This window comes from Hemitrygon akajei, unplaced genomic scaffold (assembly GCF_048418815.1).
Source record: "Hemitrygon akajei unplaced genomic scaffold, sHemAka1.3 Scf000078, whole genome shotgun sequence".
Taxonomy (NCBI): domain Eukaryota; kingdom Metazoa; phylum Chordata; class Chondrichthyes; order Myliobatiformes; family Dasyatidae; genus Hemitrygon; species Hemitrygon akajei.
This window is the reverse complement of record NW_027331964.1, coordinates 3,531,721-3,556,437: the sequence shown is the minus strand read 5'-3', so window position 1 is coordinate 3,556,437 and position 24,717 is coordinate 3,531,721. Positions and strand designations below refer to the sequence as shown.

The 24,717-nt window shown below is 44.5% G+C and overlaps 2 protein-coding genes across 2 annotated transcripts in view; one reads left to right on the top strand and one right to left on the bottom strand.

Annotated features, from left to right (window-relative positions):
• Positions 1 to 5,229, top strand: part of LOC140722503 (cell adhesion molecule CEACAM1-like) — a 392,933-nt gene extending 387,704 nt beyond the window's left edge. The window contains exons 5-10 of the mRNA XM_073037225.1: positions 944 to 1,055; positions 2,244 to 2,299; positions 2,732 to 2,796; positions 2,991 to 3,032; positions 3,614 to 3,657; positions 4,014 to 5,229. Of these exons, the coding sequence (XP_072893326.1) occupies positions 944 to 1,055; positions 2,244 to 2,299; positions 2,732 to 2,796; positions 2,991 to 3,032; positions 3,614 to 3,657; positions 4,014 to 4,017 (323 nt within the window). The 3' untranslated portion in view covers positions 4,018 to 5,229. The remainder of the gene's footprint in view (positions 1 to 943; positions 1,056 to 2,243; positions 2,300 to 2,731; positions 2,797 to 2,990; positions 3,033 to 3,613; positions 3,658 to 4,013) is intronic.
• LOC140722508 (NACHT, LRR and PYD domains-containing protein 3-like) overlaps positions 1 to 24,717 on the bottom strand; it is an 863,879-nt gene that overhangs the window by 314,651 nt on the left and 524,511 nt on the right. The gene's annotated exons all lie outside the window — the stretch shown is intronic.

Here is a 24,717-nt window from a genome sequence, read left to right as displayed (position 1 = left end):
AGATACAAAAATTACTGAAAGCTGTGTCACAGGTAGATTGGCTCGTAAAGAGAGATTTTGGTACATTGGCCTTTATAAATCAAAGTACTGAGTATAAGAGTTGGAATGTTGGTGAGGTTGTATAAGACATTGGTGAGGTCAAATTTGGAGTATTGCATGCAGTTTTGGTCACCTAATTACAGGAAAAAACATTAATAAGGTTGAAAGAGTGCAGAGAAGGTTTTGTAGGATGTTTCCGCGACTTGAGAAACTGAGTTACAGAGAAAGTTTGAATAGCTTTGGACTTTATTCCCGAGCGTAGAAGAATGAGGGGAGATTTGATAGAGGAAAATAAAATAATGATGGGTATATATAGGGTTAATACAAGCCGACTTTTTCCACTGAGGCCGGGGGAGAAAAAAATAAACAGAGGGCATGAGTTACGGGTGAAGGGGGAAAAGTTTAAAGGGAACATTGTTGGGGCTTCTTCACACAGAGAGTGGGTGGGAGTGTGGAATGAGCTGACAGGTGAACTGGTAAATGAGGGCACATTTTTAATATTCAACAGAAACTTGGACAGGTACGTGGATGAGAGGTGTATGTAGGGATATGCTCCAGGTGCAGGTCAGTGGGACTAGGCAGAAGAATGGTTCTACACAGCCACGAAGACCCGAAGGGCCTTTTTCTGTGCAGTAATGTTCTATGTTTCTATGGTTCCATTCGGAAATTTGTACTGGGATATCCCCCACCATCCTTCTAAATTCAAACGAGTACACTTCCAGAGCAATTAAACGGTCCTCGTATGTTAACCCTTTCATTCCGGGAATGATCCTTGTGACACAATATACGACTCTAAACTGACTCAGTCAAATTGTTGTGAAAATGAACTTGCCACTGATAAAGACGTGTTCTCGGAATGTAAGATATATATATATATTTCCTTGTGTGTTATCAACAAAAACAGATGGCAATTGCACCCTCGGCTCTGGCGCAATCGTGGGCATTCTACTTGGTTTACTTGCCATGGGCCTGATCGGCGGAGCCAGTGGATGGTTGATCGCGAGGAAAACTGGCGGGTAAATGCATATTTTCTCCAAATATCACCTCTACTTTTAATTCGTGGGTTAGTTTTTTCTTTTTTTTTGCATAAGTGGGATATTGGAAGCTTTAATGCGAACTTGTGATGCGACAGGCGAATGAAGCAAATTAGAGGGAAATAGATAAATACCTGCTGACGGTTCATGTGCAAGGTTCAGGAATGGAACACGAGCGGTGCATGAGTGGAGATGCCCACCAGGCACTGATGTCCTTTCGGTGGGCGGTAACGGATATTAGACCATAAGAGCATGAGATACAAGAAGAGAAGTAGGACTCAGAATGCCAGAACAATTGGGATGTTGGACCATATAGGAGCAGAAGTTAGCCATAACAGCCCATTGAGTCTGCTGTGCCATTCAATCATGGACTGACCCAATTCTTCCAGTCACCGCACTCCCCTGCCTTCTGCACATACCCTTTGATGCCCTGGCTAATCAAGAAACTATCTCTGTTTTAAATGCGTCCAGTGAAATGGTCTCCACAGCCGTTCGTGGCAACAAATTCCACAGATTTACCAGAGTCTGTCTAAAGTAATTTCTCCGCACCTCTGTTCTAAATGGACGCCCTTCAATCCTGAAGCCGTGCTTTCTTGTCCTAAACTCCCCTCCCATGGGAAATAACTTTGCCATATGTGACTGAATATTACCCTGTCGACAACAATCAACTTCGGGTATCATGGAGCAGTCGGTCAAACCTCGCCTCTCGTCTGATGATCAAAAAATAAACGGGGACCGCTCCGGCTCCATCTGTTTGTGTTTTTACATCTCATTTCCCAAAAGCTGCTAAAATCGATCAGCATTTCCGGAATCATTCCACAGATCAGGGACAGTCCGTGGACAGAATCAGCATTAAGCTTTCACGTGGGCGTTGTTTTCTTGAAATGTGAACATTTGTCTGAAAGCGGAAGCGTTCAGTGATACATGTGTCACTTTCCGCTGACAAACTGAGATCTGAAAGCCCGAAACACTCTCGCTGTGCAATCCAATATGGCCACTGTTGTTAAGATCGAGTAGGGCTGGAATCGGGCATCTGATAGCCGGAATAGATTCAATTAAAAACCAGGGAGTATCCAATGGATGAATGGGAATTATATCATTCGGTGTATCAGTGCAAGAAAGTCACTTCCTGCCGGATTCATATTTTGTCCTTTGTTTCTGTTTATTCAGGATCAGAGATCCGCCACGATCCCAATACGTCACGAGCATCAATTCCGGAAGGAAGGGTGAGTGAACTGCATTTCAACTGTTCTACTACTGAACCCACGGATATCTTAATATTTTATTTAAACATGTTAGTTCCTAATGCACAGAAGCTGGAGGTTTTCATCCATGGTCACGAATAATGCTGCTTGGGTTGTTGGGATGTCCAGTTTAATAAGTGGAAATTTTCAACTCAGGATTACAATATAATTGGAGGGAGGGTATGGTATTTTCCTTTCCGTATCTGACCTAAATTATTGGTCGTCTATACAAGGGATTATCAAATTATTGGTCGTCTCTGCAGGGGATTACTTGTTTCTGGCGTTTGTGGGAATGTAGTTCGTGCTATCGCTGGCATTTTGTTTTGTGGCCGGGTTGCCGGATTGACATCCGCTGTATTAGCAACGGCCCATGATGCTCTTCACCGCTGTGACGTATCTGTATTGTTCCCGCAGGCACCTTGGATACAAACACCGTGAACGCATCGGGAACCTATGAAAATCTCTCAAGCAATCAACAGGTTGGATCTTTGTATTATGTTCATGATCTCAGTCATTGTTTGAAAGATGAGAAGATAAGTAATGTGATGGGTCGCGTCCAAGCAGCAGTGAATGCGAAGATTGATACCCTGGGGTTTACATGTGGAGAGACAGAATACAACTGTTCAGCGCAAGGTTAAACGTCACAATAGAAATCTTCAATTTCTCCTTTCAGGGCGCAAGGAACAATGCAGAAGATGGAAACTCCACTTACACGGTGAGGGAATTATTTGCGTCACTCCCTTTTTGAAGTAATTGTTCCACTTCACACAGTATGATGAATCACACAGCGGATGAACTCATGAAGTATCATGTGTCAGACTTTACTGCGGAGCAGACCATCAGTATGACAGTGTCAGGACACCGGAGTGGTTGCAGTCACTATGATAAGGAGAAGATGCAAGATAAGCTGGAAGGGCTGAAGGTGGAGAAATCACCGGGATTAACTGCACCCCAGCATTCCGAAACGGGCCGCTGAAGAGGGAATTGAACTGGTATGCCAAGCTGCAGATTTCTATAGGATTGTTTTTGAGGACTAGAAAGTTGCAAATATCACTCTGATCATCTTGACGGAAGGGAAGCAAAGGACAAGGGATTACGTGTCCTTTCGCTTGGGGACCATGACTGTCTGTCTCGGATCCTCTGTTCATCATGATCCGACTGTTCCGTGTTACTTTCAGACATAATTTATTAAATCAGCGCAGATACTCTTCAATATTCTTGCAGTTCGCTTCATTTACAAAATGTTTTTGATAAAAAAAATATCTGCTAATCATGCTGATTTCCTCACACTTACAGGGACTTGTCCTGGAGGACCGATCTGTTTACAGTGATCTGAAGAGGTAAGTGAACGGTATATTGGGCTGCCGATACATCGTGTTACTTGTAAAGGAAACGTATGCACTAGTTTCAGTTCTGTGAGACGTGCAGGGCCATGGTTGTGCCCGTGATTAGCAGTTTCGAGACACGTAACAGCGCAAGACTGGAGTTAGGCGGCATCGTACAGCGATATATTGTTATTGAAAGAAACAAACTTCCTGGGACCGTGGCGATATGAAATCTCCCAGTTGTATGCAAGGTTGCATTGTCACGATGTTTGACACAGAATCAAAAGTCATCACTTCGTATTTATCCTCCCCAGCAGCAGCACTTCCGGCTTGCTGACGTGGTCAACATAAATTGTGTGTTGTTTCCGCAGATGACGTCACTGGTGAAGAGAAGGGGATGGTTGGCTCGTGATTTGACACAGAGGAAGGACAACCATCGAAGGAAGAGCCACCGTTCAGAATGTCCTTCATTCTTTCTTTATAATTGTTCTCCAGGTCTCCGTTAGATCTTTTCTGCGTTTCACATACTCAGGGCGAAGTCATCACTGAAGGTTTTGACTCGTTTGTATCACAGCAGCTTAGTTCCCTCACCTCAGCCCAGACTCCTATGTCCCATAATTGACACCTTCACTCTGCCGCCGACATTTTCCCTCTCAGCTTTGCTGTGTGATCTAACCTCTACACCGTCTTGACCCACATCATGGTCCGGTAGGTTTCTGACTACTAGTTACGCTGAAAAACATGAAATATCGGAGCGCTTCACGCTCAAGCCAGAGATTAGATTCGTTATTCACTTGGCCTGAGGCCAATGCCGCGGTACAAGCGGCCAAGTGGTTTTAATTCCATTAATTTCACGCTCAGCGTCACAGAGCTCGCTATGAGCAAGGGATCCGTATTCGTCACTTTCCTCGCATTCACCTTCCATTAGTGTCTCAGAGGCCCAAACCCATTTGGACAGAGTGGGCGGGATACGAGCATGGACGGCGGAAGTGCCTTTCCAGGGATTAGGAAATACCTAATGAGCTTTAGGGTTTGATAAACACACAGCAAATGACACAGTTTCTGTGCTCTTAAGCCTCAATCAAGGAGTCTTGAATGGAAAGATATTTTATTCATTATAGATTACATAGGTATTTTTCTCCTTTGATTAATGTTATTGTTTTGGCGTCCTTGGAGATTGTTTTTGCATTCCACAGCTGCTTTTAAGGATTAAGTATAATTATTTCTTTCTCTGAACTTTCATGTTGGATATGGGGAGCTAGATTTTGTAGAGAAAAGTCAACATGGCTGCCCTTTCAGCCCGTGTTGTTTACCTTTCAATCGACTTCATGATTAATCAAATGCTTTTGTCCTGTAGAGAATTCTAGCTGTCTTTTACTTTGAGCCTATTTAGGAGTTCCTTGAATGTCTTTGTTGTGTCTGTCTCTATGACTACCCATGGCAGATCTGACCATGTACTCACTGGTCGATGAAAAAGTAAACATCACTGAGATCACCCTTAGCTTGTATGGTGTATAGCTCCGGGGTTGTGCGCCCAATGTTTGTTTTTTGTTTGTTTGATTTTCAGTTAGTAGGGTTTTTATTTAGTACGGGTTCTTTTTTTCCTTCATTTTCTTTCAAAAATATATTCTTAATACTTTATTTTCATTTATTATTATTGGTATTTTGCTTAGCTTTGTAAATCAGTAAGTTGCTAATTTAATTCTTTATTGCAATAATGACATTGAGTTAATGTATCTTTTGTTAATCTTTAATAATAATTAATAAAATATTTTTTTAAATGAAAATGAGTCTCATAAAAGACCCATTTATCCGCCTTTGCTGGGAGGGCATTCCACACACCCATCACTGTCTGTGTGAAACTCTTACCTCTAATAACCCCCTTGTATCTACTTCCAAGCACTATGAAGCTAGGCCCCTCGTGTTAGAATCCTAGGGAAAATGCCTCTGAGGATTCACACGATCGATGCCTCTCATCACCTTAAACGCCTCTATCAGCTCACCCCTCATCCTCCATCTCTCCAAGGAGAAAAGGCCGAGTTCACTCAAGCTATTCTCCTAAGGGCGCTGAGTAGGTTACGGTCAATTATGGAAAACTCTGAACATCCTCTACATAGCACCATCCAGAGACAGAGAAGCAGTTTCAGCGACAGGTTACTATCGATGCAATGCTCCTCAGACAGGATGAAGAGGTCAATACTCCCCAATGCCATTAGGCTTTACAATTCTACCGCCAGGACTTAAGAACTTTTTAAAAGCTATTATTAATGCTTTTTGAGATAGTGATTTAGATGCATATCATATTTTTTACTGAGTTAAGTATTGTATGTAATTAGTTTTGCTACAACATGTGTATGGGACATTGGAAAAAAAGTTGAATTTCCCCATGGGGATGAATAAAGTATCTATCTATCTATCTATCTATCTATCTATCTATCTATCTATCTATCTATCTATCTATCTATCTATCTATCTAAGGCATGCTCCCCCATCCAGGCAACGTCCTTTTAAATCTCCTCTGTCAATCGGGCTTGCTGTCGTTCGCTGAAAGGGCCGAAGCAACTATTCTGTTATTTTTATGGCTGAATAATAAATGTAATAAAATACAAAACGGTGCTGAAACTCTGACTTTACTTCCGATTGCTGCGTAAATTAGCTCAGAAAATGATGATCAATCCGAGTCACAGATTCAGCCCCTTTTCTCAATCTGCCAAGATGGCAGAAATATGAGTCGCTTCTGATTTGCAGCATGTTGATTTATCCCATAATTCGGTCACTTCATGTGGTTCTTCCATCAGTCTCCCTCGTGTCGATGTTTCACTGTAACCCAGTGAAATTATTCTTGTTGCTCAACTTAGTTTCAAACTTGTTCACGTAATGCTTCACTTGCAGGCATAGTGTTTGATGAGGAAGGTGTTAGCATTCATTTCATGAGAACTGGAATATAAAAGCAAGGATGTGATTCGGTAACTTTATAACGCACGGGTGAGGCCTCGCTTGCAGCATTGTAAGCAGGTTTAAACCCCTGAACTGACCAACAATGTGCTGAAAATGAAGAAGGGCTCAAGGAGGTTCACAGAAATTATTCCAGAATTGAATGGCGTGTCACATGAAGAGCTTTCAATGGCTCTGGGCCTGAGGGGTGGCCTCACTGAAACCTATCAAAAGGTGAAAGGAATTGATAGAGTGGGTGTTGAGAGGATGTTTCCTGTGGTGGGAGACTCTGAGACCAGAGGACACGGCCTCAGGGTTGATGGGCGGACTTTTAAAAGGAAGATGAGGAGGAATTTCTTTAAACAGAGATTGATGAAACCGGGCAATCTTTTGTCACAGGAAGCTGTGGAGGCCAAGTATTTGCAGGATTGAACAGACCCACCACCCAAAAATGAGGAACACTTTTTTTGTACTTTTTTTTTAATTGAAGTTCATCATCAAACAATCATTTCCACAAGGTGTATTTCTGTACATATCTATCATATATCCATATGTGCCACAGATCTCCACACTTTAAAACTCCACGCACTTTAATCACCCTTGGAAATGTTTCACTGCTACCGCAGCCAATGATACCAGCAGAGTTTCATATAGGTTGTCCCACCCTGTGCAATAAACTCCGACCATCCACCCGGCCTATTATTCTCAGGTTATCACACGACTCTGCAGTCTATTGTTAAATCATCACTGAAATCTAAATTTTCCGTTTCATGGAAGAATCCGGTAAATTATTATTTAACACAAAATCCCCGTAGCTGCTGGAAATCTGCAGTGCAAACAGAAATTGTCGGAAACAACTTCTAGGTGGGAGACCAAATTCATGCTCCTGGTTCCTGGTACCTTCATCGCTGATCCAGACACGAAACGCAGACTGTGTCTTTTTCCACAGTTGCTGCCTGAACCGTCCTTTCTTTAGAGTAATTTCTACATCTGTGCCATTTGCAAGACGAAATGACACTCGGAAACAGAGCAGTGACTGGAGATCAGAGATGGTTGTGGTCTCCAGTGGCGCCGCTGCGGAGACCCGTGTTCAATCCCGCTCTCTGCCCTCTCTATCTCTCTGGGGGGTTTATAAAGGGTTAATAAAGCTTTGCTGCTGATTTAGTTTCTCCAGTTTGCAATCGGCCGCTTCCTTTGTTATAAAAATAGTTGATTCCGAACAGTCTGGTATTGTGTAACAAGCACTTCCCGATCTCAATTCAACGAACCCTTAATTCTCAGAAACAAGAAGTGAAAAGTTTCTCACGAATGTCAGAATTTAATGTGCTTAGTCCTGTGCTGTCAGATTAGAGATCATGCCCCTTGCCTGGTTGGATACCTACAGTGTCCACAATATCTCCTGTCGGATGGACACACCGAAACAAAAAACCCCGGGAACTACTTCAGTCAGCTAACATCTCCAACCATACAGCAGTATCTGTCCCAGACACTTCTCACCCACTTCCCCATTAGCCTCTACCCACTGCCAACTCACCACAACGACTGTTCAAGCATTAATCTCCCACGCTTTAAGTCCCTCTCAGTGATCTGCCCTCTACATCCATCGGGGGTTGAGAATTCCTCAATTCTGAACACTCCAACAGAAGGCTTCACCCACATCGGGTTCAAACTTGCAATTTGCCCCGACAACAAGTGAATATATGAATATATGATCTACACATGTGCACGGCCATGTCTCCCAAGGACATTGACTGTTCCATTGAGGGTGCAGGCAGGTTCAGAGATGTGGAAGGCGATAGGGGCCGGGGAGGGTTACAGAGACACTGAGGGGATTAGCACTTGGGATGGATACAGAGAGAGAGTCTGTAGAGGCCAGAAGGGCGTAGAGAAACGGGAATGGTATAATGCTTGAAAGGAGACACAGAAACAGGGAAGACTCCAGACTGCAGATGCGAGGGGGTGGGAGGGTGGTATTTGGGGACGTCTGTGGTTACAGAGAAATAGATGGGTTTTGCTGCAGGAGCCCTCATAGAGTCGGAGAGGCGTGGGGGCAAGTTGTCTAAAGAGACAGGGAGTGTGTGCATAGACTGGGTGCGGTTTCAGAGAGGGAGTGGTGTAGAGGCTGGAATGTCACAGACAGGGAAAGCATCCATCATTTTGTATTGATCCCTCCTTTGTAAACGTTCTGAATTTGTTTCATTTCCATTAACAGTCATGAATCATTAGGTAATTTATGTCCACTTATTGATGTTACTCTCATGGAGATGGTATATAAACATGAAGATACTCGTTCAGTGCACCCGGAACACGACCTCTCCTCCACCATCAGATTTCTGAATGGTCTATGGACGCATGAATACTACCGCAATTTTTCTTCTCGTCTTGCAATACTTATTTATTCTATGCTTCTTATCTTAACTCATAGACACAGTTATCTATTGCTCTGTACTTCTGTTCAAAACAACAGAGCGAATGACATGTCAGTGATGATAAATATGGTTCTGATTTAAGCATTCTCCGGGCACTCAGTTCCAGTTGTTGTTTTTCAGGAGGCTGAGTCAGGAGCAGAGAGACTTCGCAGTACGAGTTGAGTTTCTCGGGCTCTCGGGGTAAGGGATGTTGGCTGAGTTTTCTAATATCATTGTGTGTTGATAGATTACACAGCGAGCTTATTCTCTCCTCTGAGACATATCTCAGCAAGAAATGGTCACCAGGAAAACAATTCCCAGAGGAATGTTTACATCAAAGTGTGGTGCGGATTGTTTGTATTTTAAGGGATGGGTCTGGGTGTTTTTGGCAAGGCAGGAATTTATCACCCCTCCCTTAACAAACCCCTCACTGAGCGGTTTATGTTGGGCTCTCTCCTTAAACTGTCATACGCTGTCTGGGAAAGCTGCTACCAAAGTTGTCTCAAGCAGGACATTCCGAGAATCGGACCCGAACCGCGACGCAGGCAACTAAAACAGTTTTTCCGAGTGGCGGGCTATGTTGGGGACAAAAGTAGTGTTTAATCGCCTTGTTCCTCTTTTACCTTGCTGACCTTCGCCCTCAGGGTGAGGACGGTTGTTAGGGTGGGGGGTGGGGTAGTTGGTAGTGGTGGGAGTGGTGTTCCTGAGTTTCCCATGGAATTGTCCTGACGAGTAACTGTGCTGCATTTTGCAGACTCTGCACACATCGGCCATTATGTTCCGGTGGTGGAGGAAGGGAACTTGCACGTTGCAATTGCATTCGTTTGCTCTGCAGCAGGGTCTAACACTACACAGTCTGATAATAACAGATAAGAGAGAAATAGGAAACTGTGGTAATTACTTCCTCATAGTTCTTCAGCAGTTCAATTGAACTACACATACTGTCAAAACAACCCAGTTCTCCCTCCATCGATCACTCCTACCACCCCCGCCCGCACAGGCCAGTTCATGGTGAAGAACATACAGTCAGGTTTACAGATCCATGTAAGTAATAGCTTGTTACTCCATCAGGACTGTCGGCTGTAGTACATAGAGAATTGACACCTCACCCAATCCATTCACAACACACTGTCAATCCATGTTTAGGGAACACTTGCAGGATATCAGGAATAAATTTGTCCCGGTGATGAAGATGAAGAATGGTTGGATGAAGGACCCATGGGTGAGAGTGAGGCGGAAAATCTAGTCAGGTGGAAGAAGACAGCATACATGAGGTTTGGGAAGCAAGGATCAGATGGGTCTATTGAGGAATCTAGGGTAGCAAGAAAGGAGCTTAAGAAGGGTCTGAGGACAGCAAGAAGGGGGCATAGGAAGGCTTTGGCGTGAAGGGTAAAGGAAAAGCCCAAGGCATTCTTCATTTATGTGAAGAACAAAAGGATGATAGGAATGAAGGGATGACCGATTAGAGATAAAAGTGGAAAAAATTGCCTGGAGGCTGTGGAAGTGAGCGAGGTCCTCAATGAATACTTCCCTTCGGTATTCACCAATGAGAGGGAACTAGGTGACGATGAGGACAATATGAGTGAGGTTGATGTTCTGGAGCATGTTGATATTAAGGGAGAGGAGGTGTTGGAGTTGTTAAAATACATTAGGCCGGATAAGTTTCTGGGGCCTGCCGGAATATTCTCCAGGCTGCTTCACGAGGCGAGGGAAGAGATTGCAGAGCCTCTGGCCAGGATCTTTAAGTCCTCGTTGTCCACGGGAATGGTACCAGAGGTTTGGAGGGAGGCGACTATTATCCCCTTGTTCAAAAAAGGTAGTAGGGTTAGTCCGGATAATTATAGACCAGTGAGCCTTACGTCTGTGGTGGGAATACTTTTGAAAAAGATTCTTACAGATAGGATCTATGGACATTTAGAGAATCATGGTCGGATAAGGGACAGTCAGCATGGATTTCTGAAGGGCAGATCGTGCCAAACAAGCCTGATAGTGTTCCTTGAGGAGGTGTACAGGCATATAGATGAAGGTAGTGCCGTGGATTGAGCTACATGGATTTTAGTAAGGCACTTGACAAGGTTCCACACGGTAGGCTTATTCAGAAAGTCAGAAGGCATGGGATCCAGGGAGGTTTGGCCAGGTGGATTCAGAATTGGCTTGCCTGCAGAAGGCAGAGGGTCGTGGTGGAGGGAGTACATTCGGATTGGAGGGTTGTGACTAATGGTGTCCCACAAGAATCGGTTGAGGGACCTCTACTTTTCGTGATTTTTATTAAGGATCTGGATGTGAGGGTAAAGGGGTGGGTTTAGAAAGTTTGCAGAGGACAGAATGGTTGGTGGTGTTGTGGATAGTGTAGAGGATTGTCGAAGATTTCAGAGAGACATTGATAAGATGCAGAAGTCGGCTGAGAAGTGGCAGATGGAGTTCAACCCGGAGAAGTGTGAGGTGGTACACTTTGGAAGGACAAACTCCAAGGCAGTTTACAAAGTAAATGGCAGGATACATGGGAGGGTGGAGGAGCAGAGGGATCTGGGTGTACATGCCCACAGATCCCTGAAAGTTGCCTCAGAGGTAGATAGGGTAGTTAAGAAAGCTTATGGGGTATTAGCTTTCATAAGTCGAGGGACAGAGTTTAAGAGTCGCGAGGAAATGACGCAGCTCTAAAATATCTGGTAAGGCCACACTTGGAGTATTGTGTCCAGTTCTGGTCGCCTCGCTATAGGAACGATGTAGAAGCATTGAAAATGATACAGACTAGATTTACAAGGTTGCTGCCTGGTTTAGAGAGTATGAATTTTGCTCAGAGATTAAGGGCTTTACTCTTTGGAGAGATGGCGGCTGAGAGGAGACATGATGGAGGTATGCTAAATATTAAGAGAAATAGATAGAATGGACAGCCAACGCCTCTTCCCCAGGGTACAACTGCTTAATAGAAGAGGACATGGCTTTAAGGTAAGGGGAGGGAAGTTCAAGGGGGATATTAGAGGAATGTTTTTCACAGAGAGTGGTTGGTGCGTGGAATGCACTGCCTGAGTCAATGGTGGAGGCAGATGCACTAGTGAAGTTTAAGAGACTACTAGACAGGTATATGATGGAATTTACGGTGGGGGTTTATATGGGAGGCTCGGTTTGAGGGTCGGCACGACATTGTGGGCCGAAGTGACTGCAATGTGCTGTACTGTTCTATGTTCTATGTTCTATGTAAGAGATGAGGTAGCTTTGGAAGTCAAGCTCAATGAGAATCCAAATTTCCATGAACTCACTACCTGTTTGCCTTATTTTCATTGACTCCATGCCAGTTTCCTTAGTAAATACAGACGCAAAAAAACATTAAAGATGTCCCCCGTTTATTTTGGTTCTATACATAGCCGACCACTCTAATCTTCAGGAAGACCAGCTTTATCCCTTATTATCCTTTTGCTTTAAATATATCTGTAATAGCACTAGATTATCCTTCACCTTGACTGCCAAAGCTACCTCATGACTTCTTTTACCCCTCCTGATTTCTTTCTTAAGTATTTTTTGCACATTTTATGCCCCTCAATACCTTATTTGCTCCCTGTTTCCTACACCTGTTATACATCTCTCTCTTCTTCTTTATCAGAGTTCCAATATCCCGTGAGAACCAAGGTTCCTTATCCTGATTCACTTTGCTTTTAATCCTGAAAGGAACATACAAACTCTGTACTCTCAAAATTTCTCCTTTCAAGGCCTCCTACTTACCAACGACATCCTTGCCAAAGAACAACCTGTCCAAATCCACGCTTTTTATATCCTTCCTCATTTCTTCAAAATTGTTTTTTTTTTCCAGTTTACAACCTCAACTCGAGGACCAGATCTATCGTTATCCATGATCAAGTTGAACCTAATGCTGTTTTGATCCCTGGAATCAAACTGTTCCACATTACACACACCTGCGTCACCTGTCCTAACTCGTTTCCCGATGGGAGATCTAATATTGCATCCTCTCTAGTCGGTACCTCTAAGTATGATGGAAACTTGGGAAACAAGCCTAGTTGCAGGAAACATGCTGGGTGATGGGTGTGTGGCCCATGTTTTAATAATTACTACAGCCCTGTGGAACTGATTCAATGCTTGAGAGTCTGTTGAGAATGGCTCCCTTGGGGTGTCAATACGCTGTGTATTACAACCGACAGTCCTGATGCATTAACAAGCTATTTCTTACTGGGATCTGTGAAACAGTCAGTATGTTTTTCAACATGAACTGGCCTGTGGGTTGGTGGGTGGGGGGGGGTGAGTGATCGATGGAGGAGGAACTGGGTTGTCTTGAGAGTATTCCTGGTTCAATTGAACTGCTGAGGAACCTATGAGGAAGTAATGACCACAGTTTCGTCTTTCTGACTTACCTATTATTAGCAGACTGTGAGGTGTTAAACTCTGCTACAGAACAAACGAATGCAATTGCAACATGCACCGTCCCTTGCTCCAGTACCAGCAGGTAATGGCCGATGTGTGCACTGTCTGTAGAATGCAGCACAGTTACTCGCCAGGGCTATTCTGCGAGAACATTCGGACCACCATTCACACCACTACCCCACACTACCCCACACCCACATTAACAACCGTTCTCGCCCCGAGGGCGATGGTCAGCAAGGAAAATGAGGAACAAAGCGATTAAACGTCACTTTTGCCAGCAGGAAAATCTTTTGGACTCCACGGAGAGACGATAGTCTTTCTCGCTGCCCATTCCCTTCATGAAAGATGAACGTGTCATTGCAGGGTCACAGTCCTCCTGACCTTCTCCAGAATGGTCACACTGGGTGCGGCGTCTGCTATGCAGCACCACAGTACAGGGTTCAGTTGCAGGAAACTTGCTGGCTGATGGGTGTGCAGCGTATGTTTTAATATTTAATACATTCCCATGGAACTGATTCAATGCTTGAGAATGGGTTGAGAGGGTCTTGTGTGGGGTGTGAGTATTGTACTTAGTACAAGCTCCAGACATGATGGAAAAACAAGCTATTATTTAAATCGATGTGTAAAACTGCCTGTATTTTGTTCACCATGGTCTGGGGGGTGGGGGGGGGGGGGGGTGGGGGGAAGTGATCGATGAAGGCGAAACTGGGTTGTTTTGACAGTATGTGTGGTTCAATTGAACTGCTGAAGAAGTATGAGGAAGTAATTACCAGTTTCCTATTTCTCTCTTCTCTATTATTAACAGACTGTGTAGTGTTAGACCCTGCTACAGAGCAAACGAATGCAATTGCAACATGCAAGCTCCCTTCCTCCCCAACTGGCATTTAATGGCCGATGTGTGCACAGACTATAGAAGGCAACACAGTAACTCACCAGGACTATTCTACAGTAGCTATTGTTTACATATATGTGTACAACTGTCTGTATTTTGTTCACCATGCTCTGGGGGGTGGGGGGGAGTGATCGACGGAGGACGAACTAGTTTGTTTTGACCGAATTTCTGGTTCAATTACAACTGCAGTTGCAGTTAAGAAACAGAGTTCAGACTGGACAGACGCAGACTGATGAAGAGATTTGAGGGGTAGAGTTTGAAAATTGTTTGGAACCGGAGCGTTCTGGAGCATTGGAGAGGGCGCCGAGGAAGTTCACCAGGATGCTGTCTCAATCAGAGGACCGTGTGCGTTGAAGAGAGTTCGGTTAATCCTGTGTTATCCTCTCCGGGGTGTACGAAGCCGCCCGGATATCGCTCACGGGTTCCCAGCCGAGGGTCCATGGGCGCCTCGGTTAATGACAGAGGTCTATGCAGTAAAACAGAAACTCAGGAATCGCTGCGACGGAGGTTCATAATATTATGGCATGCACAGTTAAGATAGACAATCAGCATAATTCACCCATTGTAGAATTGCCAAATATCGGGGGTTATATATTAGAAGGAGGAAGGGTGAGATTTGAAGGAGGTGCATGGGGAAGTTTCTTTGCACAGAGTTTTGTGGCCCATTGGCACTCACATACTCTGAGATAAAGGGCTTTAAGAGTTTGGTCATCGCCTGAGTCAACTCGTGGCTCTGCAAAGATCTGAATCCCGCTGCAAGTTACCGACCACCACAACAGTTCAACGGTATTGTACTTGTAACTGGCTCTCCACCTGGTCTTCGATGAACAGCACAGCAACCTACGTCAGACAGACAGACAGACAGACAGACATACTTCATTGATCCCGAGGGAAATTGGGTTTCGTTACAACCGCACCAACCAGGAATAGTGCAGAAACATAGCAATATAAAACCATAAATAGTTAAATAATAAGTTAGTCATGCCAAGTGGAAATAAGTCCAGGACCAGCCTATTGGCTCAGGGTGTCGGACACTCCGAAGGAGGAGTTGTAAAGTTTGATGACCACAGGCAGGAATGACTTCCTATGACGCTTAGCGTTACATCTCGGTGGAATGAGTCTCTGGCTGAACTCTTGTGCCTAACTAGTACATTAGGGAGTGGATGGGAGTCGTTGTCCAAGATGGCATGCAACTTGGACAGCAACCTCTTTTCAGACACCACCGTCAGAGAGTCCAGTTCCACCCCCACAACATCACTGGCCTTACGAATGAGTTTGTTGGTTCTGTTGGTGTCTGCTACCCTCAGCCTGCTGCCCCAGCCCACAACAGCTATTGATTGCGACCAGATCAGAATTGAACACAATCATTACCTCAGTACTCAGCAACATGATTCCATGTTTCAACCTCTAGGCGGCGCTCGGCACCTTGGTCCTTGATTCCCTCAGCAGCAGGCCACAGTCAGCCAGGATTGGAAATACCATCCCCACTTCACTGATCATCAGTGCAAGTATAGCAAAAGGATGCTGGCTTAGTCGACTGCTCCAACCTCTCTCCAATCAGGGACCCGGCTGGGTTGTAACAATTGGGTGATGCGGGTTCAATCTCCCCCGCTATCGTTGTAAATCATCGAACACACTTCTTAAAATGATCTGAGAGTTGTTTTCACACGCCCAGCAATACAATCAGGTTGTCGAGCAGCCTCCGTGGAAAAGGAACGGTTAAGATTTCAAGTCGAAGATGCTCTGTCAGAACTGCTGCACGAGTCCCATCGGCCCCATTTCCCTCTCTCTCCGGTGAAGGTTCATTTAATACTTCATTGTTTCCCCACCTCCCAGTCCTGCATTGTAATGTCGACTTCTGTTCACAGATGTCTCCAGTGAAGAAATTCTGCAGGTGCAGAGCAAGACGCACAAAATGCCGGAGGAACCCAGCGTTTCAGATAGATATTTAGATATGTTTAAATTGTCAGTATCTACGGGTGAGGTGCCGGAGGATTGGAGCAACCTCAAGCTGTTCCGTTTTTTTCTTAAAAAGGGCTCTAAATGTAATCCGAGAAATTATAGGCCGGTATGTTTGACGTCAGTAGTAGGTAAATTATTGGAAGGAGTACTAGGAGATCGGATCTACAAGTATTTGGACAGACAGGGACTTATTAGGGAGCGTTAAAATGGCTTTGTGCGTGATAAGTCATGTTTAACCAATCTTTTAGAGTTTTCTGAGAAGGTTACCAGGAAAGTGGGTGAAGTGAAGGCCGTGGATGTTGTCTACCTGGACTTCAGTAAGGCCTTTGACAAGGTCCCGCATGGGAGGTTAGTTAGGAAGATTCAGTCGCTAGGTATACATGGAGAGGTACTAAATTGGATTAGAGATTGGCTCAATGGAAGAAGCCAGAGAGTGGTAGTGGAGGATTGCTACTCTGAGTGGAGGCCTGTGACTAGTGATGTGCCACGGGGATCAGTGCTGTGTCCATTGTTATTTGTCATCTATCTCAATGATCTGGATGAGAAAGTGGCAAATTGGACCAGCAAATTTGCTGATGATACAAAGATTGGAGGTGTAGTGGACAGTGAGGAAGGTTTTCGAAGCTTGCAGAGGGATTTGGACCAGCTGGGAGAAAATGGGTTGAAAATGAACAGATGGAGTTTAATGCAGACAAGTGTGAGGTATTGCACTTTGGAAGGAGTGCAGTAGAAGGGAGGGATGTGGGAATACAGATGCAAAATTCCTTAAAAGTGGCGTCACAAGTAGTTAGGGTCGTAAAGAGCGATTCTGGTACATTGGCCTTTATAAATCAAAGATTAGAGTATAAGAGTTGGAATGTTGTGGTGAGGTTTTATAAGACATTGGTGACGCAGAATGTGGAGTATTGTGTGCAGTGTTGGTCAGCTAAGAGACTAGTAGACCAGTATATGGAGGAATTTAAGGCTGAGGTTATATGGGAGGCAGGGTTTAAGGGTCGGCACAAGATTGTGGGCCGAAGGTCCTGCACTGTGCTGTACTTTTCTATGTTCTATAATTACAGGAAGGATATTAATAAAGTTGAAAGAGTGCAGAGAAAGTTTAGAAGGATGTTGCCGGGACTTGAGAAACTGAGTTATAGAGAAAGATTGAATAAGTTAGGACTTTATTCCTTGGAGCGTAGGAGAATGAGGGGAGATTTGATAGAGGTATATAAAATTATGATGGGTATAGATACAGTGAATGCAAGCAGGCTTTTTCCACTGAGGCCAGGGGAGACAGAAAACAGAGGACATGGGTTAAGGGTGAAAAGAGATAAGTTTAAAGGGAACATTATGGGGCGGCTTCTTCACACAGAGAGTGGTGGGATGTGGAATGAGCTGCCAGATGAAGTGGTAAATTCGGGCTCACTTTTAACATTTAGGAACAGCTTGGACAAGTACATGGATGAGAGGGGTTTGGAGGGATATGGGCCAGACGCAGGTCAGTGGGACTAGGCAGAAAAATGGTTCGGCACAGCCAAGAAGGGCCGAAAGTCCTGTTTCTCTGCTGTAATGTTCAATGGTTCTATGGTTCTATCAATGGAAATGAATAAACAATCGACCCTTTCGACCGAGACCATTCTCCTGAACTGGAAAGGAAGCGGAAAAGCGGAAACAGTTGTGGAATGGTCGGTTTTCTGGCTGGAAGTTGATAGATGGGCGTGGACACTGGGGAAAAGTAAAGGGCTGAAGAAGATGCTGGACCTTGGCAGAAATGGATGGAGGAGGGGCATCAGGGGAAGATGTTGGGCAGGTGGGGGAGAAGATATTTGAGTCCAGAGTGGAGATTAGGTGGGAAGGGAACAAAATGCCGATCGGAAAAGGTCGACCGATGTTCGCTTGCAAAACAATGACTGAGATCATGAACATAATACCAAGATCCAACCTGTTCATTTCGTGAGAAATTTTCATAGGTTCCCGATGCGTTCACGGTGTTTGTATCCAAGGTGCCTGCAGGAACAAAGCAGATACGTCACAGCGGTGAAGAGCATCAGGGATGCTTATACAGCGGATGTCAATCCGGCGATAAAACAAAATGCCAGAGATAGCATGAACTACATTCCATGTAACCATATAACAATTTCAGCACGGAAACAGGCCATCTCGGCCCTTCTAGTCCGTGCCGAACGCTTGCTCTCACCTAATCCCACTGGCCCGCACTCAGCCCATAACCCTCCATTCCTTTCCTGTCCATATACCTATCCAATTTTACTTTAAATGACAATACCGAACCTGCCTCTACAACTTCCACTGGAAGCTCATTCCACACAGCTACCACTGTCTGAGTAAAGAAATCCCCCCTCGTGTTACCCTTAAACTTTTGCCCCCTAAGTCTCCCACAAACGCCAGAGCCGGGTAATAATAATTTAGGTCAGATACGGAAAGGAAAATACCGTACCGTCCCTCCAATTATATTGTAATCCTCAGTTGGAAATTTCCACTTATTAAACTGGACAACCCGACAACCCAAGCAGCATTATTCGTGACCATGGATGAAAACCTCCAGCTTCTGTGCATTAGGAACTAACATGTTTAAATGAAATATTAAGATATCCGTGGGCTCAGTAATAGAACAGTTGAAATGCAGTTCACTCACCCTTCCTTCCGGAATTGATGCTCGTGACGTATTGGGATCGTGGCGGATCTCTGATCCTGAATAAACAGAAACAAAGGACAAAATATGAATCCGGCAGGAAGTGACTTTCTTGCACTGATACACCGAATGATATAATTCCCATTCATCCATTGGACACTCCCTGGTTTTTACTTGAATCTATTCCGGCTATCAGATGCCCGATTCCAGTCCTACTCGATCTTTACAACAGTGGCCATATTGGATTGCACAGCGATAGTGTTTCGGGCCTTCAGATCTCAGTTTGTCAGGGGAAAGTGACACATGTATCACTGAACGCTTCCGCTTTCAGACAAAAGTTCACATTTCAGGAAAACAACGCCCACGTGAAAGCTTAATGCTGATTCTGTCCACGGACTGTCCCTGATCTGTGGAATGATTCCGGAATTGCTGATCAATTTCAGTAGGTTTTGGGAAATGAGATGTCAAAACACAAACAGATGGAGTCCGAGCGGTCCCCGTTTATTAAAAATCACCTGAGGAGAGGCGAGGTTTGACCAACTGATCCATTATACCAGAAGTAGCTTGTTATCGACAGGGTAATATCCAGTCACATATGGCAAAGTTATTTCCCATGATAGGGGATTATAGGACGAGAAGGCCGATGACTTCAGGATTGAAGGGCGTCCATTTAGAACAGAGGTGCGGAGAAATTACTTTAGACAGACTGTCTTAAATCTGTAGAATTTGTTGCCACGAGCGGCTGTGGAGGCCAAGTCACTGGGTGTATTTAAAGTAGAGATAGATAGTTTCTTGAATAGCCAGGGCATCATGCGGTCTGGGGAGAAGGCAGGGGATTGGAGGTGACTGGAATAATTGGGTCAGTCCATGATTGAGTGGCGGAACAGACTCGATGGGTTGAATGGCCCACTTCTCTTCCTGTATCTCATGCTCTTAAAGTCTAATATCCGTTACCGCCCCCTGGTGGACATCTCCACCCATGCACCGTTCGTGTTCCATTCCTGAGCCTTGCACATGTCCTGTCAGCAGATATTTATCTATTTCCCTCTTCAGCTTGTGTAATTTGCTTCATTCACCTGTCGCATCACAAATTCGCGTTAAAGCTTCTGATATATCACTTCTGCAAACAAAGAAAAAAATAAATTCTACCGCACCATTTAAAGGCAGAGGCGATATTCGGAGAAAACATGCATTTACCCGCCAGTTTTCCTCGCGATCAACCATCCACTGACTCCGCCGATCAGGCCCACGCCAAGTAAACCAAGTACAATGCCCACGATTGCGCCAGAGCCGAGGGTGCAATTGCAATCTGTTTTTGCTGTTAACACACAAGGCAAATATATATATATATATATCTTACATTCCGAGAACACGTCTTTATCAGTGTCAAATTCATTTTCGCAACAATTTGACTGAGTCAGTTTGGAGTCGTATATTGTGTCACAAGGATTATTCCCGGAATGAAAGGGTTAACATACGAGGAACGTTTAATTGCTCTGGGTGTGTACTCGTTTGAATTTAGAAGGATGGTGGGGGATATCCCATTGCAACTTTCCGAATGGAACCATAGAAACATAGAACATTACAGCACAGAAAAAGGCCCTTCGGCCCTTCTTGGCGGTGTGGAACCATTCTTCTGCCTAGTCCCACTGACCTGCACCTGGAGCATATCCCTACATTCACCTCTCATCCATGTACCTGTCCAAGTTTCTCTAGAAGATTAAAAATGAACCCTCATTTACCAGTTCACCTGTCAACTCAATCCACACTCCCACCCACTCTCTGTGTGAAGAAGCCTCAACAATGTTTCCTTTAAACTTTTCCCCCTTCACCCGTAACTCATACCCTCTGTTTATTTGGGGTTAGGGTTAGGGTTAGGGTTATTCACTGTGTGAAGAAGCCCCTCAGTGGAAAAAATCTGCTTGCATTAACAATATATATATCCATCATTATTTTATTTTCCTCTATCAAATCTCCCCTCATTCTTCTACGCTCGGGAATAAAGTCCAAAGCTATTCAACCTTTCTCTGTAACTCGGTTTCTCAAGTCGCGGAAACATCCTTCTAAACGTTCTCTGCACTCTTTCAACCTTATTAATTTTTTTCCCCTGTTATTAGGTGATCCAAACTGCATGCAATACTACAAATTTGGCCTCATCGATATCTCATACAACCTCACCATAACACTCCTACTCTTACACTCAGTACTTTGATTTATAAAGGCCAATGTGCCAAAATCTCTCTTTACGACCCAATCTACCTGTGACACAGCTTTCAGTGATTTTTGTATCTGTATTTCTTAATCCCCCTGTTCTACTGCATTCCTCTGTGTCCTACCATTTACCTTGTATGTTCTACCTTGGTTTGCCCTTCCAAAGTACAATACCTCAGACTTCTCTGCAGTACACTACCATCAGCCATTTTTCAGCTCATTCCCCCAACTGGTCCAAATCCCTCTGCCAGCTTTGAAAACCTTCCTCACTGTCCACTACACCTCCAATCTTTGTATCATCAGCAAATTAGCTGATCCAATTTACCACATTGTCATCGAGATCATTGATATAGATGACAAATAACAGTGGATCTAGCACTGATCCCTGTGCCGGACCACTAGACACAGTCCTCCACTCAGAGAAGCAATCCTCCACTACCACTGTCTGGCTTCTCCCATTGAGAAAATATCTAATCCAATTTACAACCTCTCCATGTATAACTAGCGACTGAATCTTCCTAACTAACCTCCCATGTGAGACCTTGTCAAAGGCCTTACTGAAGTCCATGTAGACAACATCCACTGCCTTCCCGTCATCCACTTTCCTGGTAACTTCCTCGAGAAACTCTAATAGATTGGTTTGACCATGACCGACCACGCACAAAGCCATCTTGACTCTCCCTGGTAAGTCCCTGTCTATCGAAATACTTGTAAAGCCTTTCTCTTAGTAATCCTTCAAATAATTTACCTGCTACTATCGTCAAACTTACCGGCCTATAATTTCTCGGATTACTTTTAGAGGCTTTTTTTTTAAACAACGGAACAACAGGAACACCTCACCCGTAGATACCGACATTTAAATATATCTGCCAGGACCCCTACAACTTCAACACTAGTCTCCTTCAAGGTCCGAGGGAATACCCTGTCAGGTTCTGGGGATTTATCTGCTCTGATTTGCCTCAAGACAGCAAGCACCTCTTCCTCTTTAATCTGTATAAGTTCCATGACCTGCCTACTTGTTTGCCTTGTTTCCATAGACTCCATACCAGTTTCCTTAGTAAATAGAGATGCAAAAAACCCATTTAATATCTCTCCCATTTCTTTTGTTTCCATACATAGCCGACCACTCTGATCTTCAAGCGGACCAATTTTATCCCTTACTATCCTTTTGCTCTTAATATATCTGTAGAAGCTCTTAGGATTATCCTTCACCTTGACTGGCAAAGCAACCTCATGCCTGCTTTCAGCCCTCCTGATTTCTTTCCCAAGTATTTTTTGCACTTTTTATAATCCTCAAGCACCTTATCTGCTCGCTGTTACCTGTATATGTTATACATCTCTCTCTTTTTCTTTATCAGAGTTCCGATATCTCTCGAGAACCGAGGTTCCTTATTATTATTGTGTTTCGATATCAGGTCAGATCGCAAACTGAATGAAACTCCGGCAGAGTTTAAAGATTTGCTGCTGTTACTTCGGGGGACTAAGTATCTTGATTAATGCGAGTCCCTGCGAGCTGGTGTTTCAGGGCAGCTCGGGGTTGAGCCCAGTAGAGGATCATTTATTCTGGATTTGGTGTTGAGCAATGATCCAGAATTGAATAGAGACCTTAAGGAAAATAAGACAAACAACCTCGGAAAGTGTTTATAATGGGATCGAATTCACCCTGAAATTTGTGAAGGAGAAGCTGAAGTCATATGTGTCAGTATTATAGGCATCCGTTAGTCTCCTGAGACCATGGATTTGCGCCTTGGAAGGATTTTTCCAGGGCGCAGGCCTGGGCAGGGTTGTATGGGAGACCAGCTGTTGCCCAAGCTGCAAGCCTTCCCCTCTCCACGCCACCAATGTTGTCCAAGGGAAGGGCACTAGGACCCATGCAGCTTGGCACCGGTGTCGTCGCAGAGCGATGTGTTGTTAAGTGCCTTGCTCAAGGACACAAACACGCTGCCTCAGCTGAGGCTCGAACCAGTGACCTTCAGGTTACTAGTCCGACGCCTTGTCCACTAGGCCACGCGCCAACGTGTCAGTATCACAATGGGGTAAATTGAATTTCAGACTCATGGGACGGGAGTTGGCCAGAATCGTTTGGAAAGAAGTCGATCATTAAGGATGAGGTCTCGGGGACATGGGGGCACATGATAAAATAGGCTGTAGTCAGCATGCTTCCGTCAGGGGGAAATCTTGCCAGACAAATCTGCTGGAATCGTTTGAAGAAATAACAGGCAGGATAGACAAAGGACAACCGGTTGATGTTGTGTTCGGGAATTTTCAGAAGCCCATGACAAGGTGCCGTACTGATGATGATGCTGTTTTACAAGCTTCGAGTTGATGGTATTACATGGAAGATTTAGCATGGATAAAGTAGTGGCCGATTGGCGAAAGGCAAAGAGTGATCTTTTCATGGCTGTCTGCCAGTGACCAGTGGTGTTCCACGGTGGTCCGTGTTGGGGCCGATTATTTTCCTGTTACATGTCAATGATTTGGACGATGGAATTGATTGCACTCTTGTAAAGTTTGCAGACGACATGAACACAAGTGGAGGGGCATTTCGCATTGGGGAATTAGAGAGGCCACATAAGGGGAATGGGCAAAGAAATGGCAGGTGGAATAGTGTCATCATGATAAAACATAGAAACATCGAAAATCTACAGCATAATACAGGCCCGTCGGCCCACAAAGCTGTGCCGGACATGTCCCGACCTAAGAAATTACTAGTCCTACCCATAGCCCTATATTTTTCCACCTCCATGTCCTTATCCGAAAGACTCTTAAAAGACCCTATCGTATCCGACTCCACCACCATTGCCAGCAGCCCATTCCACGCAGTCACCACTCTCTGAGTAACAAACTTACCCCTGACATCTCCTCTGTACCTACTCCCCAGCACCTTAAACCTGTGTCCTCTTATGGCAACCATTTGGGGAAAGAGAAGCAGAATAAAGGGTGTTAAGTTAGTAAGGTAGAAGGGCTAATGTGTGCGTATTTCAATACAAGAGGAATCAGGAAGAAAGGTGATGAACTGAGAGTTTGGATACATACAAGGAATTATGATATTAGTGGGCATTACGGAGACTTGGCTGGCACCAGGGCAGGAATGGATTCTCAATATTCCTGGATTTCAGTGCTTTAAAAGGGATAGAGAGGGGGGAAGGGGGGAGGAGTGGTGGCATTACTGGTCAAGGATTCTATTACAGATGCCGAAAGTGTGGGCAATGTAGCATGATCCCCTTTTGAGTCAGTATGGGTGGAAGTCAGGAACAGGAAGGGAGCATTTACTCTATTGGGGCTATTCTATAGGCCCCCTGGTAGGAGCAGAGATACCGAGAAGCAGATTGGGAGGCAGAGCTTGGAAAGGTGCAAAAATAACAGAGTTGTTATCACGGGTGACGTGACTTTAACTTTTCTAATATTGATTGGCTCTTGATTAGTTCCAAGGGTTTAGATGGGGCAGCGTTTCTTAAGTGTGTCCAGGATGGATTCCTGTCACAGTATGTTGACAGGCCGACTAGGGGGAATGCCATACTAGATCTAGTATTAGGTAACGAACCGGGTCAGGTCACTGATCTGTCAGTGGGTTAGCATCTGGGTTACAGTGATCACCGCTCCCTGGCCTTTAGCATTATGATGGAAAAGGATAGAATCAGAGAGGTCAGGAAAATTTTGAA